This window comes from Callospermophilus lateralis, chromosome 20 (genome assembly GCF_048772815.1).
Source record: "Callospermophilus lateralis isolate mCalLat2 chromosome 20, mCalLat2.hap1, whole genome shotgun sequence".
In the NCBI taxonomy this organism is placed as follows: Eukaryota; Metazoa; Chordata; class Mammalia; order Rodentia; family Sciuridae; genus Callospermophilus; species Callospermophilus lateralis.
Genome location: NC_135324.1, coordinates 21,000,753 through 21,024,147, shown reverse-complemented (window position 1 = coordinate 21,024,147; position 23,395 = coordinate 21,000,753). Strand labels below are relative to the sequence as shown.

At 58.9% G+C, this 23,395-nt stretch overlaps 1 protein-coding gene across 2 annotated transcripts in view; it reads right to left on the bottom strand.

The window, feature by feature from the left end:
- Window positions 1-14,487: 14,487 nt before the first annotated feature.
- LOC143638410 (chemokine-like protein TAFA-1) overlaps window positions 14,488-23,395 on the bottom strand; it is a 416,601-nt gene continuing 407,693 nt past the window's right edge. For both annotated transcript variants that reach the window (XM_077106255.1, XM_077106256.1), the window contains exons 3-4: window positions 19,410-19,534; window positions 14,488-14,505 (exon numbers count right to left, since the gene is read on the bottom strand). In XM_077106255.1, coding sequence (XP_076962370.1) covers window positions 14,488-14,505; window positions 19,410-19,534 — 143 coding nt within the window. The remainder of the gene's footprint in view (window positions 14,506-19,409; window positions 19,535-23,395) is intronic.

Sequence of the window (23,395 nt, the reverse complement as noted above, 5' to 3'; positions counted from 1 at the left end):
GTGAGCAGGGCTGGGGGTGCCGGCCAGTGACAGAGCACCCGGTTCACTTCCCAGCAATTCAGTGAGCAGGGCTGGGGGTGCCGGCCAGTGACAGAGCACCCGGTTCACTTCCCAGCAATTCAGTGAGCAGGGCTGGGGGTGCCGGCCAGTGACAGAGCACCCGGTTCACTTCCCAGCAATTCAGTGAGCAGGGCTGGGGGTGCCGGCCAGTGACAGAGCACCCGGTTCACTTCCCAGCAATTCAGTGAGCAGGGCTGGGGGTGCCGGCCAGTGACAGAGCACCCGGTTCACTTCCCAGCAATTCAGTGAGCAGGGCTGGGGGTGCCGGCCAGTGACAGAGCACCCGGTTCACTTCCCAGCCCTGAAAAATGTGGTCTCCTGTACTTTTCATAATCTGCATTTTGGTGGTAAAGAAACCGTGGAGTTTACACACAAAGAAATATCACTCAGCCCTAAAGAAAAATGGAACTATGGCATTTGCCAGTAAATGGACAGAAGTGGGGACTATCATGCTGAGTGAAATAAGCCGATCCCCCCAAACTAAAGGCCACGTGTTCTCTCTGATATGAGGATGCGGACTCACGACGGGGTGGTGGAGAGAAGATGGAAGTTCACTGGGTTAGACCAAGGGGAGGAAGGTAAGGCGGGGGTGGGAACAGGAAAGACACTCTGTATGAACCCACGGCCAGGGAGACCCCCCACCCCGTACCACCACGGAGCGGGAGCCGCTCTCCACGTGGGAGTCCTGTCAGAACGCCTCCGCTGTCCGTCCACCAACCAGGAACTGAACAAGGAGAGACGCAAAACACAAAAAGGAAATGCCCAGCCGTGGGGTGAGGGGACTCTGAGCGGGTTAGGGTCACGGTGGGGACCCCCGTGTGGCAGAGATGGGGCTGCATCCCAGGGTCCCCGACCACCAGGGGCACTGCGCCTCGCAGACACTGGCAGCCCCGCGCTCTCCCCTCTTGGCCCAGGCCCTGGGGCCTCTCACAGCCTGCAGATGGCTGTCCCTGGGTGAGGGAGCCCCTTTACTGCCCCCTGCTGTGGAGCCTGCCCTGCAGCTGCCCAGCCTGGGGCAGCAGGAGAGCCGTCCCCATGCCCCGTCCTGATGCCCCTGGGTCTGGCATCTGGAGAAGAAATGGGGGACACCTTGCCTTGTGAGCAGGGTCTGCTCTCTGTGCTGTGAACCTGCGGCGTCCTACTCTGCCGTCCTCCTTCACTGCCCATCTGCTGCACCGATCTTCCTGCTCTCTGACCGTCCTCAGGCCCACCAGGCGCGTCCTGCCTCAGGGCCTTTGCCTAGGCTACAGTAGGGCACTTCCTGTGTCCTGACCCCTCCCTTTCAGACACTCTCTTGGCAGACCCTCACCTCCGCAGGGCAGGGTCTCGAGAATCACACTCCTCTGGGCGGCACGTGGCCCTGCTCTGGACCGTCACCCCCCACCGTCAGGCCATGCTGCCCCCTCTTGCCTTCCGCTGTTTTACTGTTATTGATTCTGTTTTTCCTTCCTTTCTCCTGCTAAAATGTCAACCCCACCAGGGCAGGGGGCCCGTCCACTCCACCAGGGCAGGGATTCTGTCCACTCCACCAGGGCAGGGGTCCCGTCCACCCCACCAGGGCGGGGATTCCGTCCACTCCACCAGGACGGGGATTCCGTCCACCCCACCAGGGCTGGGATCCCGTCCACCCCACCAGGGCAGGGATCTCGTCCACTCCACCAGGGCAGGGATCTCGTCCACTCCACCAGGGCAGGGATTCTGTCCACTCCACCAGGGCAGGGATCCCGTCCACTCCACCAGGGCAGGGATCTCGTCCACTCCACCAGGGCAGGGATCCCGTCCACTCCACCAGGGCAGGGATTCCGTCCACCCCACCAGGGCAGGGGTCCCGTCCACCCCACCAGGGCAGGGGTCCCGTCCACCCCACCAGGACGGGGATCTCGTCCACTCCACCAGGGCAGGGGTCCCGTCCACTCCACCAGGGCAGGGGTCCCGTCCACCCCACCAGGACAGGGATCCCGTCCACCCCACCAGGGCAGGGGTCCCGTCCACCCCACCAGGGCAGGGATCTCGTCCACCCCACCAGGGCAGGGATCTCGTCCACTCCACCAGGGCAGGGGTCCCGTCCACCCCACCAGGACAGGGATCCCGTCCACCCCACCAGGGCAGGGGTCCCGTCCACCCCACCAGGGCAGGGATCTCGTCCACCCCACCAGGGCAGGGGGCCCGTCCACTCCACCAGGGCAGGGATCTCGTCCACTCCACCAGGGCAGGGGTCCCGTCCACTCCACCAGGGCAGGGGTCCCGTCCACTCCACCAGGGCGGGGATCGCGTCCACCCCACCAGGGCAGGGATCCCGTCCACTCCACCAGGGCAGGGATCTCGTCCACCCCACCAGGGCAGGGGTCCCGTCCACTCCACCAGGGCAGGGGTCCCGTCCACTCCACCAGGGCAGGGATTCTGTCCACTCCACCAGGGCAGGGGTCCCGTCCACCCCACCAGGACGGGGATTCCGTCCACCCCACCAGGACGGGGATCTCGTCCACCCCACCAGGACGGGGATTCCGTCCACCCCACCAGGACGGGGATCTCGTCCACTCCACCAGGGCTGGGATCCCGTCCACCCCACCAGGACGGGGATCTCGTCCACTCCACCAGGGCAGGGATCCCGTCCACTCCACCAGGGCAGGGATCCCGTCCACTCCACCAGGGCAGGGATTCTGTCCACTCCACCAGGGCAGGGATCCCGTCCACTCCACCAGGGCAGGGATTCTGTCCACTCCACCAGGGCGGGGATCCCGTCCACCCCACCAGGCCGGGGATCCCGTCCACTCCACCAGGGCGGGGATCCCGTCCACTCCACCAGGGCAGGGATTCTGTCCACTCCACCAGGGCGGGGGTCCCGTCCACTCCACCAGGGCAGGGTTTCAGGCCCGTGGTCTTTAGCAGCGAGTCCTCACTGTCTCCAGGGGACCTGATGAGGGCCAGTACGCGTCTCTAGGATGCGTGACAGATGGACGGAGACGAGGAAAGCCCGGCAGATGACAGGAGGGCACGCAGTATGCGCTGTGCAGAGGAGCCAAGAGCCAGAGGCTGAGGTACCGTGCCAACGTGGACACACCGTTCCCCGAACAGCCAGCGACAGAGCAAGGAGCCAACAAAGACTTCTTCTGTAAACAACTGAACAGACCAGCCCCGGCCTCCCGTGTGTGCGCTGTGTTTACACACTCACTGGACTCACACGCACACAGCAGCCCAGCTCAGGAGGCTACGCAGCCGTCAAATAAAGAGCAGGACTGCAAATATCGGAGGTTTTGTTGACACACGACAGTGTTTATTGCATATTCTTTTTCATTAAAAAAACCCTTCTAAATGTAAAATACAAAAACAAAGAAAAGAAAGGAAACTCCCCAGCTCGGAACTCCAAGGGCGGCCTGCAGGTGCGGAGTGCCCAGGGGCCTCCCTGCAGCGTAGCAGTAGCCGTTGACAGACTGGGACGAGGAGGGGCTTCCTTTTCCCTTAGCTGTTCTCTATTGTTTGATTTCTTTTTTTTTCAGGGAAGGCATTCCCGAAGGCAGGAGTAAGAAACGTGAGAACAACAGATGAATTGGAAAAACCTGCAGCACATAGTATCTGAGGGACATTGGCTGTTGACTGGGCAAGCAGCTGAGTGTTCAGCGACATGCCCCTGTGGACCGCGTGTTCTCCGTCTCTTCCGGCGCTGGGCAGCTTGTGAGGCTCTTGGCCTGCCGTAGCAGCCCCTGCCGTAGCAGCTCTGCAGGGTGCATGGTCCAGGGCCCTGACCGCCTAGCATCCAGTCTCAATTCTAGTACCAGAAACCGCGAAGAAGTCAGCTGCTGAGGATGAGACCCACTTCACCTAGGGCGTCAGTCTTTGGCTTGCATCGGGTGCTGGGACCACGCACCGCCGGCTCAAGGTCCTGTTGGGTTATTTCCACACTTTGTTCTAAGCTCAGGCCGGCATCAGGCCCAGAAGAGGAATTCCTACCCCCCGCCCCCCCCCCCCCGCCCTTGGCAACGCATGGCTGCTCTGCGGCCACAGCAGGTCACCCCTCTGGTAGGAAAGCATTTTAAATGTCTTTGGATTTTGCCAAAAGCTATGATTCAGTGCCCTCTTTACAAGAAGCAAAACGGACCACGCGCTCACACCTGCACATCTGTGTCCTTGAAGGGACAGGGCTGTCCCGCCTTGCCCTGACATGCCACGTAGCTCACCACACTGTGAATCTCACACGGTCCTCAGCGCTCGTGTCTCAGTCATTAGCTCAACACACCCCCCTGAGCGGAGCCGTCCCACGGGGTGTCCCCAGCAGCCCATTCATCACCACCCTGAAGCTCATGAGAACGCGCCTGGGCCTCCGCCTGTACGTTCTGTTAGTTCCAAAGGACTTGGGGAGATGGAGGCCAGAAACACAGTCGCAGAAGTCCTTCAAGAGCCCCATCCCATGGATCTAATCACCGGCAACGTGCCGTTCCTCGCACGTCGGTGTTTCCCTCTGGGTTTACAGAAGTCTTACTTCTGCCTCGACTGGTTTTCTAATCTGATTCTCAGATTACAGCCCAGGTCTCACCACGTTGGGCCGGAGTTGCCGTCGTCACCTGGGGTGTCTCTGGGCTTTGATTAAGGCGGGCACAGCTGAGTGCACCGAGCGCCACACAGAACAGACCCCGCGGCACGGCGGTAACTCCCCAGGAGCGAGCATCCTGCTGTAACGTGTAAGCCCTGGATATTTTCTTATCATCCCCAAAGTGAAAATCACATTATAATATGAGAAACGAGCAGTTTGAAGTCCCTCCAAATGTGGCCAATCTTCGCCAGTGCGTCAAGTTTCTCAGGGTTGTGGAAACATCAGAGCAGCGTGTGCCCGGAAGCTTCCCTGACTGAGCCGGCACGCAGAGCAGTTCATCCTCGAAGCCGATTATTGAATTAATAAGACAAGTCAATTAATGTAATGCTCTGTTGCTTCAGGATAAAAACAAGAAAATGGAAAAATGTGGAGCTGTTTACGGTGTGGGATCGAGCAGCTAGGAAGACGGAGCAGGCCTCTCCCTCCGCTAGGTCCTGAAGGACTCCATGTAGCTCCTGCCCAGGTGCCCTCCTCAGGCCCAAGAGTGCGCCCTCCCAGGGCCACCTTGCCCTCACCTTGACCGTGGACCTCACCACTTCCACATGGAGAGCGAGCAGCTCTCTGGCTTGAGTGCCAGGCTGTGGGCTGCGTTGCTAAGGCAGCTTCCTCCCTCCAGTGGAGGGCCCTGGGGACGCTGTGCGGGCAGGCTGGCCGCTGGCCCACCGTCCCTCTCCCCCTGAGAACACAATGGGGCTGTGTTCCCTGGCGGCCCTGCAGGGCAGGGGGCCAGAAGCCAGCTCAGCTAATGGGAAGTGGGCAGTCAAATCCTGGGCCCTGGCCGGCATGCCTCCTGGACTCCTCTGCGTCTCCTCTCTGCCTGCCGGCGGGAGTAGAGCTCCCATGGAAGGCCTGGGACCCAGAGTGCAGAGCTCTCCGCACGTTGGGCCTTGAGCCCCGTCCCTCTGAGGATGGCGTTCAGGGAAGGCTGGTGTTTGGTGGGGACGCCACGCACCTGTATCCGCAGGAGGCTCCGGTCTGGCATTTCCCTTTGTTATGATGCAGGTGAACAGCCACCAGGACACCAGCCCGCGTCACGGTGCAGAGAGCAGAGTCCCCGCCTCACGTTACCTCTGGGGCGCGCCTCAGAGCAGGCTGACGCTCACGGTGTTCTAAAACTGGCGGTTGTGGACCCTGCCTGGACTTTGTTAATGTTTGAATGAACGAGCGTGTGTATTTCTCTACCTCAAGTTTGTTTTTTTAAGTATCTGATTACTGGATTTCTTTAAGCACTCCGTATTTTATTTTTCACATTTTAGGACCATTATCCTGTAAAGAGTGACAGGCTGCAGCCACCTCCCCACAGGGCCCAGGACACAGAGGTGAGGAGCCTCGGGGCAGGTGGGTGGAGCGTCAGGGTGACGTCTAAGCTAACCTCCAAGACTCCGAAGCTGTCATACCCGGGGTTGCAGACCTCGTCCACAAAGGAGCCGAGGGACACTGGGCTTTGTGGACCACGTGGTCCCCGGGCAGTGACTCCACCCAGTGCCGAGCTCCAGCAAGGCTGATGACGGACCCCGACGTCTGGATTTCACATGACCTTGACAGCTCACCACGGTGCTCTGAAAAGCTTGTGTTCAGACCATTCGAAAACGGAAATCCCACGGTGTGCCGACGGGCGTAGTAACCAGGCCTGAGCAGTCCTTGGCCAACGCCGTCCAGGGAGGGGTCAGGCAGCACCGTGGGGAAGGGTGGGGGTCACTGGGCTGGCTCCGGAACTTCCCGGAAGCTTCAGGTGTCCGCAGACACTCATCATTGGCATCTGTGAACGTCCACCTGAGGCGGCTCAGCACAGTGCCCTCTTCCTGAACCCACGCACCACCTGGCGCCCGCGTGCCCCCACCCCAGGGAGAGAGGCGTGCGCCCTGCAGAGGTGCTTCAGAAGGGAAGGTTAGGCTGGTGCCGAATGCCAGGTCCGTCAAATCTGGATCTCGTGCTATGGGACCGAGCGCTGGCGTCCTCACAAGCCCCCAGGTCCCAGAGGGGCTAGCAGAGGGCCGGCGTGGGAGCACAGGAGCTGGGGACGCGCACTGGTCATGTCCCACTGTGGGAGCCTGGGACCACTGCCCACCTCCTGGACTTACTCTGAGAAAGCCAGTGACAACAAGGTGACTCGGTAGCTTTGGACCCTCCCGGACAGCACCAGAGGCTTCCTGGGGCCAGCAGCCCGGGAGGCTCTGCCTCTGCCCTGGGGTTACGCCCTCAGCACCCGGGACCCGTCAGGAGAAGAAGCCCGGGAGAGCTGCGTCTTCCGCCCCCAGCGCAGGCCTCCTCCCGCCCCCTGAGTGTTGTTGAAACCAAAAGTTAGGAAGACACAGCCCCGACGTCCTGCCTAACAGCACCGAGGGACAGTACTGAGGGACAGCACCAAGGGACAGCTCTGAGGGACAGCGCCAAGGGACAGCTCTGAGGGACAGTACCGAGGGACAGTGCTGAGGGACAACACGGAGGAACAGCGCCGAGGAACAGCACCAAGGGACAGCTCTGAGGGACAGTGCCCAGGGACAGCTCTGAGGGACAGCGCCCAGGGACAGCTCTGAGGAACAGCGCCCAGGGACAGCTCTGAGGGACAGTGCCCAGGGACAGCTCTGAGGGACAGCGCCCAGGGACAGCTCTGAGGAACAGCTCCCAGGGACAGCTCTGAGGGACAGTACTGAGGGACAGTGCTGAGGGATAGCAATGAGGGATAGTGCTGAGGGACAACACGGAGGAACAGCGCCGAGGAACAGCACCAAGGGACAGCTCTGAGGGACAGTGCTGAGGGACAGCTCTGAGGGACAGTGCCCAGGGACAGTTCTGAGGAACAGCGCCGAGGAACAGCACCAAGGGACAGCTCTGAGGGACAGTGCTGAGGGACAGCTCTGAGGGACAGTGCCCAGGGACAGCTCTGAGGGACAGCGCCCAGGGACAGCTCTGAGGGACAGCGCCCAGGGACAGCTCTGAGGAACAGCGCTGAGGGACAGCGCCCAGGGACAGCTCTGAGGGACAGCTCCCAGGCACAGCTCTGAGGGACAGTGCCCAGGGACAGCTCTGAGGAACAGCTCCCAGGCACAGCTCTGAGGGACAGTGCCGAGGGACAGCGCCGAGGGACAGCTCTGAGGGACAGCTCTGAGGAACAGCGCTGAGGGACAGCGCCGAGGGACAGCGCCGAGGGACAGCTCTGAGGGACAGCGCCGAGGGACAGCTCTGAGGGACAGCGCCGAGGGACAGCTCTGAGGGACAGCGCCCAGGGACAGCTCTGAGGAACAGCGCCGAGGGACAGCTCTGAGGGACAGCGCCCAGGGACAGCTCTGAGGAACAGCGCCGAGGGACAGCTCTGAGGGACAGCGCCCAGGGACAGCTCTGAGGAACAGCGCCCAGGGACAGCTCTGAGGGACAGCACCAAGGGACAGCTCTGAGGGACAGCGCCCTCCACCTGGGGGCACCATGGACAGCCCTTCCCGACAGGCACCTGAACCTCAAGGGCCGACCTGGGGGACTCACGGCCACTGAGGAGCCACAGCAGGAGTCGGTGGCCACCAGCCAGGGTGGAGGCGAGGGGCAGGGCAGGGGCTGGTGACGCCACTAGGCATGTCCTCTAGGTGGTCCCCTTGTGGTGCTAGGTGGCCACGGCTGGCCAACGTTCAGAGAGTCCCGGGGTGAAGCCTGGGTCTGTTTGTCCTGGTGGCTGGGGTTCCCAACTGACCCGTGAGGGTCACGTGGGACTCGGTGCGGGGACTTTCCCTCGTCACACCGACCACGGGGGCTTCCACTGAGTGGCGGGTGGGAAAGACGTGTACCACGTGCTGTGCTTCCCACACTGCGCCTTGTCCTGCTGGATCTTCATGTCCCACAGCACGCGCCCCCAGGGAAAAGCCGTCTTAATGATGTGAGCCGCAAACGACTCACCTTGAAAGGGAGTCCTGACACGGACGGGGACACAGTGAACACGGTGACGTCTCCCGGAAGGTCTGCGTGGCTGGGGCTCCGGTGTGGTCAGGAGACCCTGCCCGTCGCCCTCCCCTTCCTCTCAGCCCCTGGCAATGGCGGGCTGCCGTCTCCACGGCGCGGCTCATCCGGGCATCCCCCACCCACCTGGGAGAAGGCGGCCGGGACGGGCTGCGTTCCACCTCATCCCTTCACAGACTGACGGACACCACAGCCCGGAGAGTCGCTGCCTGCTACGCGGGGGACAGCGCACGGCTGTGTTCCCAATCCACCTAAGAGTCCGCGGCGATTCTAGGAGGAGTCCGTGAGCAGGCATGAGCCGGCCATGGAGACTCACTGTGGACCTTATGGACCCATTGGGACTCTTGGGTCACACACATACACCCCCGTGTCCACTGTGCTTCAAAGTGTGTGACCTGTCAACGGGGTGGATTGCACTTCTACCTAAAACGTGCTCACTATCGGTGTGTGTGCAGACCTTCGCGTCATCTTCCCGGCACGGGACGCCAGGGTATTTAGAAATCCAAGTAAATACGTTTAGGGGCGGATTTTCCTCCTTTGCCTCGATACACACTTAAAACATCATGTTGATTTTTCTAAATTACGCAGGTTCTGCTTTGTGACTTTAATTTCAGGAGAATAAGTGACGTCAGAAAACGCTGGTTACTGCAAGGGGCAGTGGGTCTTGTAGGGTGGCAGTCGCTGCACTGGGGCAATGGGCTGGATCAGGGGTGGGAGGTCCCCGACAGGGGACATGGTTTAGCACACAGAGCTGGCTGGCTCCTCGGGGTAATTGGGGGCCAGCACCCTGACAGAGCTGTTGGGTGCTGGGAGACTCTGCCACTGGTGAGCAGGGCTTGCTCCCGTGAGCTGGCTTTCCCGCCACAGAGTAACGACGTTCGCGGTGGTGCAGGCAGGGCTGACGGCCTGCTGGGGGCATGGTCCTGGGGCAGCACTGAGGTCAGAAGCACCTGGTGGCCGGATCTTGCCTGGTAGGTTTTCAGGAACGGAATATCCCACCACTCACGTTCTGCTGCCTCTGAAAACCTCCCCCCGAGTAGACGCCAGTGCACTCTGACGTGGAGTAAGGCGGCTGAGGGGTCTCTGGCTGGGCCGCTGTAACTGACCACTGTTCCTCTCTGAGTCCGCTCCTGCTAGCCCAGCGCTCAGTTCCCTGATCTGCTTCCGTCTGCTGCCTGCGCTGGGACTTCCGGCTCCTTCCTGCCTGCAGCTGTGGTCACATGGGATCAGACACCTCCTGAGTCTCTCCACCATCGTCACAGCAAAGGGAGGCTGGTTACCACAGAGTCCTCCGACTGCAGGCCACGTCCCTCGGCTCTGGCAGTGACGGACTGGCTAATGAGAGGTGCAGAGGCTGGCCTCGGGTGTGACCTGCTTATTCGGAAGAAACAGCAGCCGCCATCGTTGGGGAAGGGGACCTGTTCCCACTGGTGACGCACTTGCAGAGCAGTGTAGACTACCTACGTCTTGACCAGGCGGCCCGGACACCCCGCCTTGCCCCTCGGACTCTACAGGCTTGAACGGCCTGGACAGCAGCTCTGTTTCCACTCCCATCCCACCAGCAAGGGAACAGGCTGTCAGAGCCACCGTCCAGAGCCCTGCCACAGCTCTGGGGTCAGCATGGCCCCTGCCGGCAGGGCGTAGCAGCCTCCTGAGGACAGTCGCCCAGGGAGTGCCCACTTCTGTTGGACTGGAATGTGCTCAGCTCTCAGTGCCACCTGTGCTTAGTGTAAGCAAAAAAACCCAAACGGTTTCGGCAGGATAATGAAAGTGCAGATAACGGGAGGGGAGCAGACCCCGGCCACCTCTGCCTTTTATTCAGCAGTGGAGACAGGCATCAGAGGGGCTCGCTTTCTGGGTGGAAAATGGCCACTGGTTCCCTAAGGAGTCTGGGATTCGCAGGGTACGGGGACGGTGGTCAGGTGACGAGAGAGTGAGGACTTGCAGATGGACAGTCGGGAGGCGCGCTGTGCAGGTTAGAACCTTAACGCGGGAAAGCCGCTGTAAAACATTGGGGACACTCTGTCCCAGAGCCCCATCGTTTCGACAGTGGGCCTCCTGTTTGCCTCCTCCCTTCAGGACCCGTGGTTGGGAGCGGGTGAGGATCTGCCTGTTTCCCTCGGGGCCCGTGTGACTGGGAAAGGGTTTACGGGGAGGGCCTCGTGTCTGCCCTCCTCCCCCTCCACTGGGCACACAGGTTAGGTCTGATTTTCCACTTTCCATTGTTCACTTAGGAACTGACTGGATTCCTCTCTAAATGCAGACCTTTAATACTCAAAGCCCCCCATCCTGACCCCAGGGCCTTCTCCAGGCCTGGAACCTGTGTCCCCCAGCCTGGAGGTCATCGGGGATGCATGTGAGCCTGCCGGGTGGCTCGGCCACTTGGGTCGTGGGTCGCCTACAGATGGCCGGCGTGCAGCCTCAGGGCTCTGACGAGGCTGACGTACAGCCGCTCAGCGTGGGGTTAGGACGGGACCCAGGACTCACCCTGAGAGGCTCCCCTCCCTCCAGGAGGCCACTGGTCCATGAAGCCAGAGAGCACACCCCTCAGGGGCAGAGCTGGGCAGCCATCCCACTGCTCGCTGCAGCGCCAGGGCAGCTCGGCCCATTTGTGACAAGTGGCTGTGTGAGAAGGGGACTTTTTCTGAAGAACCGGGCAGTAGACCAGACTCGGGTCTGGGCTCAACTGCGGCAGCCTGTCCCCCGAGCTCCTCACCCCTTTACTACTGCAGACCAAGGCGGGGACCCAGGTGGAGGGCCTTCACGTGACCGCTTCTCAGGGACCCGAGTGGGCTCCGCTGACGGCTGTCTCCTTAATTACTCCCCAAATCCCCTTAAGGAACGGCTCTAGTCTCTAGTCTCTGCCTCACTCAGCTCCCTTCCTGACTCTGCAGGGGTCTTTCCCCGTTCCCTTCCCGGGGGTCTTTTCAAGGGAGGCTAGTGCGTGAGCTGATCGGCGGGAAGAGAGGTGACAGAAGGGGACCTCAGACGGCTCCTTGCTGGACTCAGCCTCTGGAGCAGACCCGGAAGGCTGTGAGCACGGGGCTCCTGAGTTTCGAGAAGCATCTGCCCCTGCACCGTCTGAGGAGCCTTCTCAGTGGATTTCCACTGGAAGAAGGTTCCGGGGGCACTGACCTCATGGTAAACGTCACACGTCCAGAGAACTCGGGAGGGGACGGTCCTCGCAGCATTGTCACATCGAGTTCCCTCATCTGATTTCAGGGACGCCAGAAAACTTCCCGTGAACATCTAGATTGAAGACACGGCCAAGCGGATCCTGGGCTCACCTACAATAAACCCCGTGATTCCCCCGCACGCGGCGTGTGCTCCCACGAGCCGGGCGGCCCCTCACCCCCGGACCCCAGGGGCCTCCCCCCACCCTCCTGCTCACCCCGTCCTTGGAGAGACAACTCCTCTTGGTGTACGAAACGCTCTGTCACTTCCCCAGCAAATAGTTCTGTTAAAAATATCTCCCAGACGTGTTGGATTGTGGAAGATTTTTCGCCTTCGCATTTTGAGATGCCCTGTTTGAGAAGACCCTTTGGGTTGACGGTGTCCATTTTCAGGTGCGAGGTTATTTCTAACGTGATTCTTGGACTGCGGATCTGGACTGTAGAGTCAGGAAATCCCGGTTGGCTTCTGTGAAGCTCAGGCTACTGTCTGGATCCAGAACATTCCCCCGGAGGCTCATGTGCGGAAGGCTGGCCCCGGCTGGTGGAAACTGCAGGAGGCGGGCCCCGTGGGAGGACATGGGTGGCTGGGGCAGCCCCGGGAAGGCAGTGTTGGGACCCCAGCTCCTTCCTCTCTCTCTGCTTCCAGACCTCCAGGAGGTGGGCACCTCTGCCCCACCACGTGCTCCCTGCCCAAGTGCTGTGCCTACCAAAGGCCCAGAAGCCTTGGAGCCCAGTGACCACAGACTGAGGCCTCTGAGCCAGAACCAACCTTTCCTTCTTTTAAGCTGTTTTTCTCATACTGTTTTGTCACAGCAACAGAAAGCTGACCAACACAGACGCCTTCGATAAATACTCGTGGAAGTTTGGGAGGCCTAGCTCTTGCCATTGGGATCCTGGCTCCATCTCTGGGTGCCTTAATAGGCTTCAAGACGCAGGCTCCATTTTCTTGGCTGGAGTGTTGGCACATTCTATTTAGGCTATTTTGTTAAAGATGAAGTCTCCTCTCAATTAAAAAAAAATTTTTTTTTTTAGTTGTAGATGGACACAATGACTTTATTTTATTTACTGATTTTTATGTGGTGCTGAGGATCGAACCCAGGGCCTCAAGTGTCCTAGGCAAGTGCCCTACCACAGAGCTACAGCCCCAGCCCTCCTCTCCAGTTTGACTGGGGTTTCCTCTTAACCAGTCAGACCCTGGGACCTGCTGCCCTGGCGCTCTCCTCAGAGGCCCTACCAGCACACCCCAGAGAGGAGGTTTGGGGGAGACAGGCAGACACACTTGCGCGAGGCTGGCCCCCGGTGAGAGGAGTGTAAAGCACCACGGTGACTTTCACAGGGAAGTCAGAACTTACGTGAACCCCCTCCCCGGGCATCAGCGGGCCAAGTCTCCAAAAGGCACGGACAGTACTCCCTTTGGGGGGGCGAGCCCCTGTGTACCACCCAGTGGCCCCTGTGGAAGTTCCCTGTGATCTGACTTCCCATCTCCCTGGGTGAGGAGGCCGAGGAGATCCGAGGTGCGACGGAAGGCGAGACGGAAGGCGAGACGGAAGGAGAGACAGGAGTCCGGTGTGGCGCGCGCCGGAGCAGGGCGCCTCTGGGCCTGGTTAAGGCTCGTTCAGTGACAACAAACATCAGAGAGCACAGCAGGTGTAGAAAGAAGTTCTCTACCACTTTAATTGGGCTGCCCAGCACTGGTCACACAGGTCACTCAGGGGCCCAGCCGCTCGCACGCAGCCCTCCCACCTCGCCCACGGAGGAGGTCTGGACACTCCAGGGAAAAGCAACCCGGACACAGGAGGAGGCGCCCAGTGCCGCCTCCCGCCACGGCCCCGGTGGTCCGCGATGCCGGACCGCGGGTGGCACCACAGAGCGCTCCTGCAGGCTGGACATCGACAGGAAGCCCCCGGACGCTGGAGTACAGGACCCGTGAGTCCAGGGCTCTACGTCCTACCCGCACTCTGCCAGTTTTAACAGCAGGTGGAGCAGCCCGCGAGAGTCCTCCGTTTCCCATCAGTGGAAAAGCTAGTAGTTCTAGAAACGGTCTCCTGGAGAGGTTAGAATGGTTATCATGTATCAGCTGGATATAAATAGGTTACGGACGCCAAGCTTGCATGCTAAGATTGCACAGGGCGGAGGGCAAGAGGACAGGGCGCTGCGCGGCCTCAGCCGTCCGGCAGAAAGGGAGGAGGCCTCCAACTCAGGGCGGCCTCGAGCCCCGGACTCCCGGAGTCCACCTGCAGCCGCCTCCCAGGGTCACTGCTACGCTGGATCCTCAAAAAGGGCACGTCTTCCTCACCAGTGGAAAAAAGAAACGACAGACCAAACAGAATCGACAGACATGGGGGACTCAAAGGGGCACAGGGCCGTCCCACACTGGGTACTGCTCCTTTCTCCAAGAGAATATAGAATATTTCAAAATATCATATATCTATGTACACCTATATCTCAAATGGTACAAAGTCACTGTAGATCCCAGCCGGGAGAGAGGCGGCCATTCTTCCTGATCCGGAAACGCTGGGCGGAGGAGGCCTTTCCGAAGCGCTCTCCACGGTGCTGCCAGGGCACAGTCCCCTGGCTAGGGACGCTCCACCGCGCACCGCCCCTCTCTGACCGCCAGAGTGCGCGGAGGGACTCCATTTGGCTTGTGAGTGTGTAAGACGTGTAAATTCTCGGATGCGTGTTCCACAGCTCGGTTTTCCTTCTCGACAACCACGGCTTCTGTTAGGTTCTTGGGTGAATCTGAAACCAGAGAGAGAAGACGTTTCAGGGAGGAAGGTACAACTCGAGGACAGGAATGAAACCAGCGGAAAACAAGGACCCCCGGGCCTCTAAGGCCCCTCAGGTGGCCCGAGGCCTCACATCCTAACTCGGGAGAGCTGGGTCCTGGAGTCAGCACAGCCGGGGACAGGCCCTGTGTCCCCTCTACGCATGAAACCCACTTTTTGTCACAGCCGAGGAGAGACGCGCGGCTCAGTCTACCCGGGTCGGCCTTCGCAGTGGGGAAGGCCATCTTGCTGCCCGGGACCCTGTCCTGCTCTTGCTGTCTTGGAGTCACGAGTCATTTCTGAGCAAGAGCCTGCGTTTCCATTTTGTCCTGGGAGCTGCGAATTACACCGTCTGCACTTCTGTGCTGACAATCTGAACTGGTCACCTGGCCCACTGCTGTCCTTGAGGGGTGGCAGGAGGGACAGTAGGAACACAGGGGATCCCTGTAAGGCTAGGAACTGTCCCTCAGTGGCACAGTACAAAGGGCATGAGAGCAGACTCCTGTCCCTGCAAATGCCACCGAGCTACCCCAGTAGGGAGCCAACGGCTCAACGGTGCAGACGCCCTCGTGCACTAGGGACCCCTGGCTGGGCACGCACATGCCGACCCTAACTGGGCTGAGGCCTCTTCGCCACGGTTCTAGGCTCATCATTCCTGATTCTTCTTTTTTTAATATTTATGTTTTAGCTGTGGTTGTCAATACTTCATTTTATTTATTTATCTTTATGTGGTGCTCAGGATGGGACCCAGGGCCTCTCATGCGCTAGGCAAGCGCTCCACCTCTGAGCCACACCCCAGCCCTATCCTTCATCCTTTACAGTGTCAGACGCTGTTCTGGGTCCAGGAGTGGGAAAGTGGCTGGCCAGGAGCCGAAGGCAGGGGGGTGTCCACACATCCGTCTTCTCAGCTTCTCCTTTTCGATAGCGGGTCCTCCGCGGTGGCTTCCTCTTCTCCTGCGGTCTCTACCACCTGGGGTGAACACTGTCTTCTCTTTATCCAAAGGAGAGAGGAAATGCCGTTTCCAAAGGTGAGCTGAAGTTGCCTCTTTTCTCCCTGGCCCAGGCCCTCCGCCCTGCCCTGCGGGTCACACCCCCAGCACACCCCTGAGACGTCCATGCCTGGAGTTCAGGGAGCAGAGCTTGAGTGGCTAGACTTCACTCCCCCCCGGGACAGACTGCAGCCCTGTGAACTGCTTTATCCTCTGAATCTTTCCGTATCCTCCGTGTCTTTTAACATCTCTCCCGTGTTCTTCAATTCCTGATCCTTCTTGATCACCACTGATAGGGTTCCTTTAAAGACCTGCCTCTCTTTCTAAAGGCATTCCATGCAACGTGGGCTGGAGGTCGGGATGAGGGGTCGCGGGCTCCCGGGTCACCCTTGACCTGGGAGAAGAACCGGAGAGAAGGTCTGCACCTGTCAAAGCTGGTACTTTGCCCTTCAGTCAGACAGGCACACACTGTGTGGTCAGAGGTTGTGAGCTCACACTCCCCGTCGCGGGGAGGCCGGAGAGAGTGTGGACAGAGCAACAAGTTGGGTTGCACAGACAGGGTCACGGGAGACAGGACAGCCCTGTGGTCAGCGGGCACTGAGCTTGACTTGAGTTCAGGCTGTGCACTAGCTGCCCGCTTTCTCACGGGTCTGAGAGACAGTCACATACCAGACTGACCCTCCCGGGGGTGTCACCTGATTGAGTTCTGCTGCTTTAAGGTGCTGAGTTTCTTTGCAAGTGACTTGGGCCTTCTCCTCGTTTCAGCCCCTTCCTGTCCCCTCTCCTCTGAGGAGGCCTGTCTTTATCGCAAGCCCTTGTCCCCCAGGCACGAGGCGCAGGCACCCTGCTGAGCACACGGAAGTGGCCTGCCCGGCTGTTCTTCTGCTCTACTTGTTTGTTAGGTCACTCTAAAGAGAAGAAAGGGCACTGGGTATCTAGGCCCACGGGAAAACATCTCCCGTCCACGCTAGGCCCGTCTTGCTGCTGCGTAGCGCAGCACAGCGTGATGAGGCCGCCCAAGCAGGGACTGAACAGGACTGAGCAGGAACAGGGCTGCCATCCGGTGGGACACTTTGCCCATGTGCTCGCTCCTGCCCAGCCTGCGGGCTGCCCGCTCTGTTCTCTGCAGACATCTTGGGAAGGTCAGTGAACGCCGGCTCCTTCCTGTGCACCGCGTGGAGGGCCTCCTCTCTTCCTGGGACGTGACACCTTGCCTACGTCCCCCTCCGCAGCCCCTGTCCCTCCCTGTGCTCTACTGCCACCCAGATCCAAAGTCCTGATGGCTTTCCCTGAGTCCCTACTCGGGGGCAGCTGATGGTTCAGACGAAACACTGAGTCTTTACTCTCCTCCTGCGTAAAGACCGGAGCATGGAAATTGGGCCATCTTTGGCTTTTCCCCATTTCCAAGGCTTCTGAGAGTCTGTGTTGGGTGGTTATTTGGGAAGTGAGCCTCCAAGTAGGAAGGTTTGAAAGTCCCAGGCAGCTTTCAGGCAATCGTTCCTACACGGGAGGGACTTTACAAACACCATCCTGCAAGAGAACTCTGCCACCATTTGAATGACCTGGTGTCCTCCTCAACCCTGTCTTTGCTGTTCTTTGTCCCCTCTTGAACCTGCTTTCGGCATCAACCTTACGTGTAGGAGCAGTGGTCCAGAGAGGTCAACGTCAACCTGCTCTCCCGCACGTCAGGCCTCCGTTGACCTGGCACGCGCAGAATCCGTGGCTCTCACGCGTGATATCCAGACTCAGTCGGTGCCTCAGTGCTTACAACTCTGAACTTCATCCTGAACCTCTTGGGAAGGTCAGGGGAAAATGGCCACAGCGCTGGAGGTCCCTCAGGGTAAAGAGGCACACGTGTCCCAGGGTCCCCTTTTCCTGTCTAGAGGTGGACCTGAGGACTCTCGCTGGATGGCAGTCGCTCCCAGGGCTGCAGAGCGGTCTCTTATTGCTCTACGTGGAATGGATGCGCGCCTCAGGACAGGCACATCTGCTCGGTTCAGACCCTCGGACCCGACGGAGTTCCTGCACGCCCTGGGTGGCACGAGACCCACCTAGGGTGGCACGAGGCCCACCTAGGGTGGTAGGAGCGGGTGCTGCATCCTCCGCCCTGGGATCAGACTCTGCACAGCACCCCTGGGGTGCTGGGAACCGTCCAGGGTGCCTTTGTGACACCCCGATGGTTTTAAGATCCCCTCTACAGAGGCCAAGTGAAAGGAAGTCACGTGGTCACAACAAACACACAAACAGACAAACAAAAGCAGCAGGAGCGCTTTCTGGATTTTTTCCCCATTTTTTGGTTTGCTCCTGTTTGTTCCTGAGTTTCTCCTCTATCTTCCAGACGGTCTCCTGCTTGGTCTCCCCAGTAAATCCTGAAACGCCCTGAGGGGCCTGGCTTGTCTTCAGGGCGATGGTGTCTGGAGACACCCTTGGAGCATGACTTGCCGTGGATACGGCGACCGGTCATCAACTGGAATGGAAAAGAGAGATTCTGCAGAAAACACACCAGGAACCTGTTTACAACAAGGGAATGGGATCCCAGGAATAAGGCCAGGATCCTGTGCATCTGGAAACCAACTGATTTGTGAGGAATCTGCAAACTATTTGGTAAAATCTTCTCCAGGCAAAACACCACCAAAAGGAAACCAGACTCCCAGCAGCTGATCCAGAGTGGGATCTGCAGGGGGCGGGCACAGCCAGGCTGGGTTCCCGGTGATCTTCTGCAGGTCTTCCAGCAAAACGAGACACGCCAGTCCTCCTGGGCCACACAGGTGCAGGCAGATGCACCTTAGCACGCTGGGAGGCTCAGAAATCCCACCAGCCACAGGCAGGGAGAGGTGGCTGCTCACCGGACCGCGTGGTCAGTGCCAGCAACTGAATTCCACGCGGTGTCTCCATTATCTCATATGTGAAGGGATGAGCCTCCATAGAGCACTGCGTGCCGTTATTTTTGTATTCTGCATCACAAAGCTGCACAAACCAATTTGATTTATTGAACAGATGATACCAAGAAGTTCATGGAGATTAATGATACAGCGGTTGGCATCAGAGACGTTCTTTTAAATTTCACTCAGCTTTTTGGCAAACTAAAAGTTCCACATACTGTGATTTGAAGCTGGTGGAGCTTGCTTTAAAAAATGCCCCAACAAATTAGAATATGCTCACACACCCTGCATGTCAGGGCACGTGCACATGTGTCCTCCTGGTTGTTGGAGTGTCGCGTGCGCTCTGTGGTGAAGTGTTCTAAGTGTCCCATGCTCCTCCCACCCCACCTCCTTTAGGATTCTAGATGGCCAGTCCCTGTGGTAAGCACTAGCCTAACGGGGCCTCTCCCCTCTTGCCCAGCCTCTTGGCACCGATTCTTGCGGGTCGAATAGCCTCGCCCTACAGTGGTTGTGTGTTTTGAAGATCACTCCTGATTTAGCCAGGAAAGTCAAGGAAGATCATTCACTTTGCAAAAACCTTTTTAACTTTTCTAAGAGATCATCAAAGAATTGCTTTCAAGAGTCTTTAAGAAATGACTGCACTCGGAGGCAGACCTTTGCGGCCGACTGTCTGGATAGAAGGGGAGAGGCACTTACTTGATTAACATTCTGAGCACCCCAGACGTTGAATGGATGAGCGAGCACTTAGCTCTCTGCTCCTCTTCCCTCTGGCTGGGGCCACCTGGCTTTGCTTAGGAGCCCGCAACAGAAACACGGGACAGCTCAGTGTGGACAGGCCAGGCTCAGTCTCCGGCTCCTTGATCCTGGCCGAGTATGTTTTCTCTTAGGGACACCCCTCCTTCACTCCCAAAGCTCCTCTGGGTGCTGTCTGCACAACACCAGGCAGAGTGCAGACGCCACACGCAGGGGACGCCACGCGCAGGGGACGCGGAGACGCGAGCACTCACCCTTGTGGTCTTGATCTTGTTGCCGGTGGCGCACATCCACCCCGAGTTGTCGGGGAGCGTCTTGCACTCCTCCCCCTCCAGGCAGGGCTCCATCTCACACCACCACTTCCCGATCACTATGGAGGCTGCACAAGAACAGGAGACCAGCGTTGGCAACTCACCGAGCAGCTGGCCCGGCGCTGGGTGCCCTGTGGGCTTCAGTGCTCCCTGAAGCTCAAGTCCACCTTCATCCCCCTGGACCAGCCGAGAAACTGCGTCAGGGAAAAGGAGATCTCGAGCTCTAAGCATCAGAAGGCAAACAGGGTTCCCTTGTCCGCTGTCACCCGCGGGGGCTTGGCCCGCCTCTCCCTGTGGGCTGAACGCCTGGGGAAAGGGCAGGCTCACCTGTGGGGTCGCCAGGGGCTCGGGTGTCTCCACCTGGGCGGATCGGGGACCTGGTGCCATTCCTTTCAGTGGGGGGGGGTGAAGAAGTGAGTGTCCCTGGGAATGGTCACCGTCCTTTGAGCCTCGGGCTCTTCCCTGAGCCGAGGGCCTTGGAGAATTTCCAAGGTCCAGCAAAAGTAAAAAAAAATGAGCTGAGAATACAAAAGCAGAGCTGCAAAGTAGAGGTCCAGGGTGGGAGCCGGGTGGGTGGGGCAGGACTGAGGATCTACAACCCGGGAGGCGGGGCAGCAGGGCCCCAAGTCCAGGCCCCTCGCAGTGACGTAGCGAGGAACATGAAGATGGCTGGGGATGCGGGTCGGTGGTGACGCTCCCACGGGTTCCATCCCCAGCACAAAACGAAACTCAAGAGTAATAGTGACCCCAAGTCCTCCTTTACACACAGTCGCTACGGGGCGTGGTGCCGCCGTCTGACACGGCGTGGAGGGCTCTGAGAACTGAACCCCTGACAGAACAGCCCCGCTTCTCGGGGTGACATCAAGGCTGGCTCGTTGCCAGGCATGTTGCCTGATAATGAGTCCCTAAACCAGTGACTGCACCCACACTTTACAATCAAGAAGCTCACACCCTCCTCGACACACTGAAATAAAAGCCACTTCTACACGGTCACCGGTCATTTCAAGGGGGTAGCGCCTCCGGACCCGCCTGGCTTCCCCTTGGCCACCCCCGCGAGGCCGCCAGCATTGTCCTGCGGCACGTCCCTGCTGGTTTCACTTTGGGTCAGGGCCCTGGTTCCTGATGCTCACCCCCCTCCCTGTTCACAAAGATGAGCGTCTGCCATGATGTCGGAATCTCAAAGCCACGAACAAGAAGCCCAATGAATCCGTGTCACGAGGATCCACAGTGGAGGGAGAGGGGTGGACACCACCGGGAAGTGGCCACCGGCCTGCCCCTGCGAAGGGACGGACTGCTAACCCAGAGCAGAGCAGCAGCGACGTCATCGATCCCAGGATTTCCCTTGCGCCCGTCTCCCATCCCCGGGAGCTCAGAGCTCTGAGCACTTTTGCTGTGCAGGATCACGCAGGCCGGCCGTGTCTGCTGTAACTGAGGCAGCGGTTTAGGGTTTTCAGGGTACCTCTGCCACCTTGGATGTTCATTGCACACCGACCGGGGTGTGCAATGCAGCTTCAGGCAGGTGGCACCCAACATGGGAGGTGAAACCTCCTGCAGCTCTGCAGACCCGAGACCACAGGATGCCCGGTCCACACGGACAGGACCAGCAGCAGACACACCCTCTTCTTCTTCTTCTTCTTTTTTTTTTAGTCTAGTAGCAGGCCCTGTCTCTGGGCATGGAGCAGGGGACCGATATGGCCATGAAAGGACTTGGGCAGTGGATAGGTGGCCGTGTTAAACAGGAGAGGCACGTGTCTTTTGGCAGAAAGAGAAGCATGTATTGCTGAAAGGGAACGGTGACTTCTGGGGGCAGGAGGTGGACGTCAGGCCCTGGCAGGGTGCTGAGAACCTATAAGCCGTGGCGCCTTCTGGCGGGAGGTCAGTGAGAGACAGCCTGGCTGCATTTACTGACCATCCTGGAGCCTCTCCTTCAGCCTCCTGGCATCTCCACACTGCGGCCTGGGCACAGCAGGAGTGGACCCTCTGCTGCGGCTCTGAGGGGCCTGTGATACAGCAGGGTCTCACTCGGCTGCTCTCTTTCTCTCCCGGGGAGGCAGCCGAGGAGCGGCCCCTGCCAGAGGGTGGCCTGCGCCTCCCCCTTCTGACGGGCTCTGCCCCCTCCTTCGGGCCCTGTCTTTCCTCTTGGAGCTGACCTACTTTGTGGCAAGCTAGCAGAGCAGTTTCCCCATCTCCCAGGCATGAATATCCCCCGAATGAAATCACAGATAGGAGGGGAGAGACGTCTCCAGACCCATGTGCCAGCTTTAATTGGGTTGTAAAGGTCCGCTGGCCCTGGGGGGCGGGCTAGCCGAGTACAAGCCCCCGTCCTGCTTACAGCCTCTGAACACTCACATTGCAGCGGCCTCTTCCATGGTTTGATGACGGCGCACACTCGGGCTGATCAGGATCATTTTGTTCCTGCACCGTGGCTGCCCTAAATATGCCACTCCATCACCACTGCTGCTGGTTGTGCCTTAACTGGTCCTGTTACCCCGTGTCTCTCCGGATCCCGGGTCAAGGCAGTCTCCAAGCCCAGTTTTCCCATAAACTCCCCTGAACTGCAAGACTTTTAAAAGAGAATCTCAAAGGTTCTTCTTCTCCCCAACTGGAAGCTCCCTAAAATCTTCAGGTTTTTGGAAGAGGGATGATCTGTTAGATCTAATAAAACGAGCCAATGTATCAATGTTATTTAACTGTTTTTATGATTTTTTTTTCTTATGGAGATGCTCAGAAGAATAAAAATGTAGATAATTATTAAATATCCTCCATCATAATAGTCAATGCGTTAAGGAAACGGTAACCGGCCCTGGCTGCCTCTTGCTGACCCAGAGCCAGGTACTCCCAGGGCACCTCTCCTGCACAGCGTCCCTGCCCCTGTGAGGTGGTGGCTGCTAAGTGCCCACTCGCAGGTGTGGACACTGACCCACAGCAGGTGGCCCTTCCTAAGCTCACCCAGGTGGGAAGCCCAGGATCCACACTAAAATCCGGGGCCCTCACCCACAAAACCCACACTGCTCATCACCCCGGCTCTGTGCCCGGTCTTCAGAGAACTTAAAGAAAATCATCGACTGCGGAATGAATGGATTCTCTGTGCTGTGTGAGTGTCGAACACACATTTCATGCCAAGCGTAAACACGTGCCTAACACAAAAACATTTGGTTTCTTGTGAAATCAACTTTCAGAACGTGGAGGCAAGAGTCAGACTGTCACACTTGCTTTCTTCCTGGGCCGAGCTGCACGTTGCTTCGTTCCATTCGTCACAGCGTTTTAACAGGAATTGCCACAGTGAAGTTTGGGGAGCCGTGGGAAACTCGTGGAGTGGACCCACAACTGCTGGGAGGGCTTTTTACGCTCCAGAAGAACTGAGTTAACTAAATGCCAGCTATAGAGCTGACTCTCCCTTGTCCGTCAGCTCCTTCCTCTCCTGGGAGGGACCAGGTGCAGGAAACGGCGGATGTTCCACTTCTGTAACAAAAGATCATCTTTCCCTGAGGGAGCTACAGAATCTCTAAAGCCCCCTTGATCATGAGTCTGGATTTCTCCCTTACGCCTGGTCGCGCTGCGGTACAGCCAGCAAGAGGCTGGGCTGTAACAGGGGAATCTCCCCACCTCTCTGTGCACATCTGGAGCCCAGCAGAAGTCCTTTTATTACTATTGTTACTTTTCTCGTTCACCCATGAGGCATTGTCCGTGGCGATACAGCCAGATACCAAGCAGCCGTGGCCTGATAGAGCCAGCATCTGCAGGCTGCAGGCCCGGGAGCTGCAGGCCCTTCCCACCACTTCAGCTCTACCTGACTCTGAGGTCGGCAAAGGCACCCCCTGATCCAGTGAGAGTGGACGCGGGGCACCGTCCCACCCCCAAGTGTCTCCGTGGCATCAGCACGCGTGAGCAAAGCCATCCTCTAGCAGGGAACACGCCAGTGGGTGGGA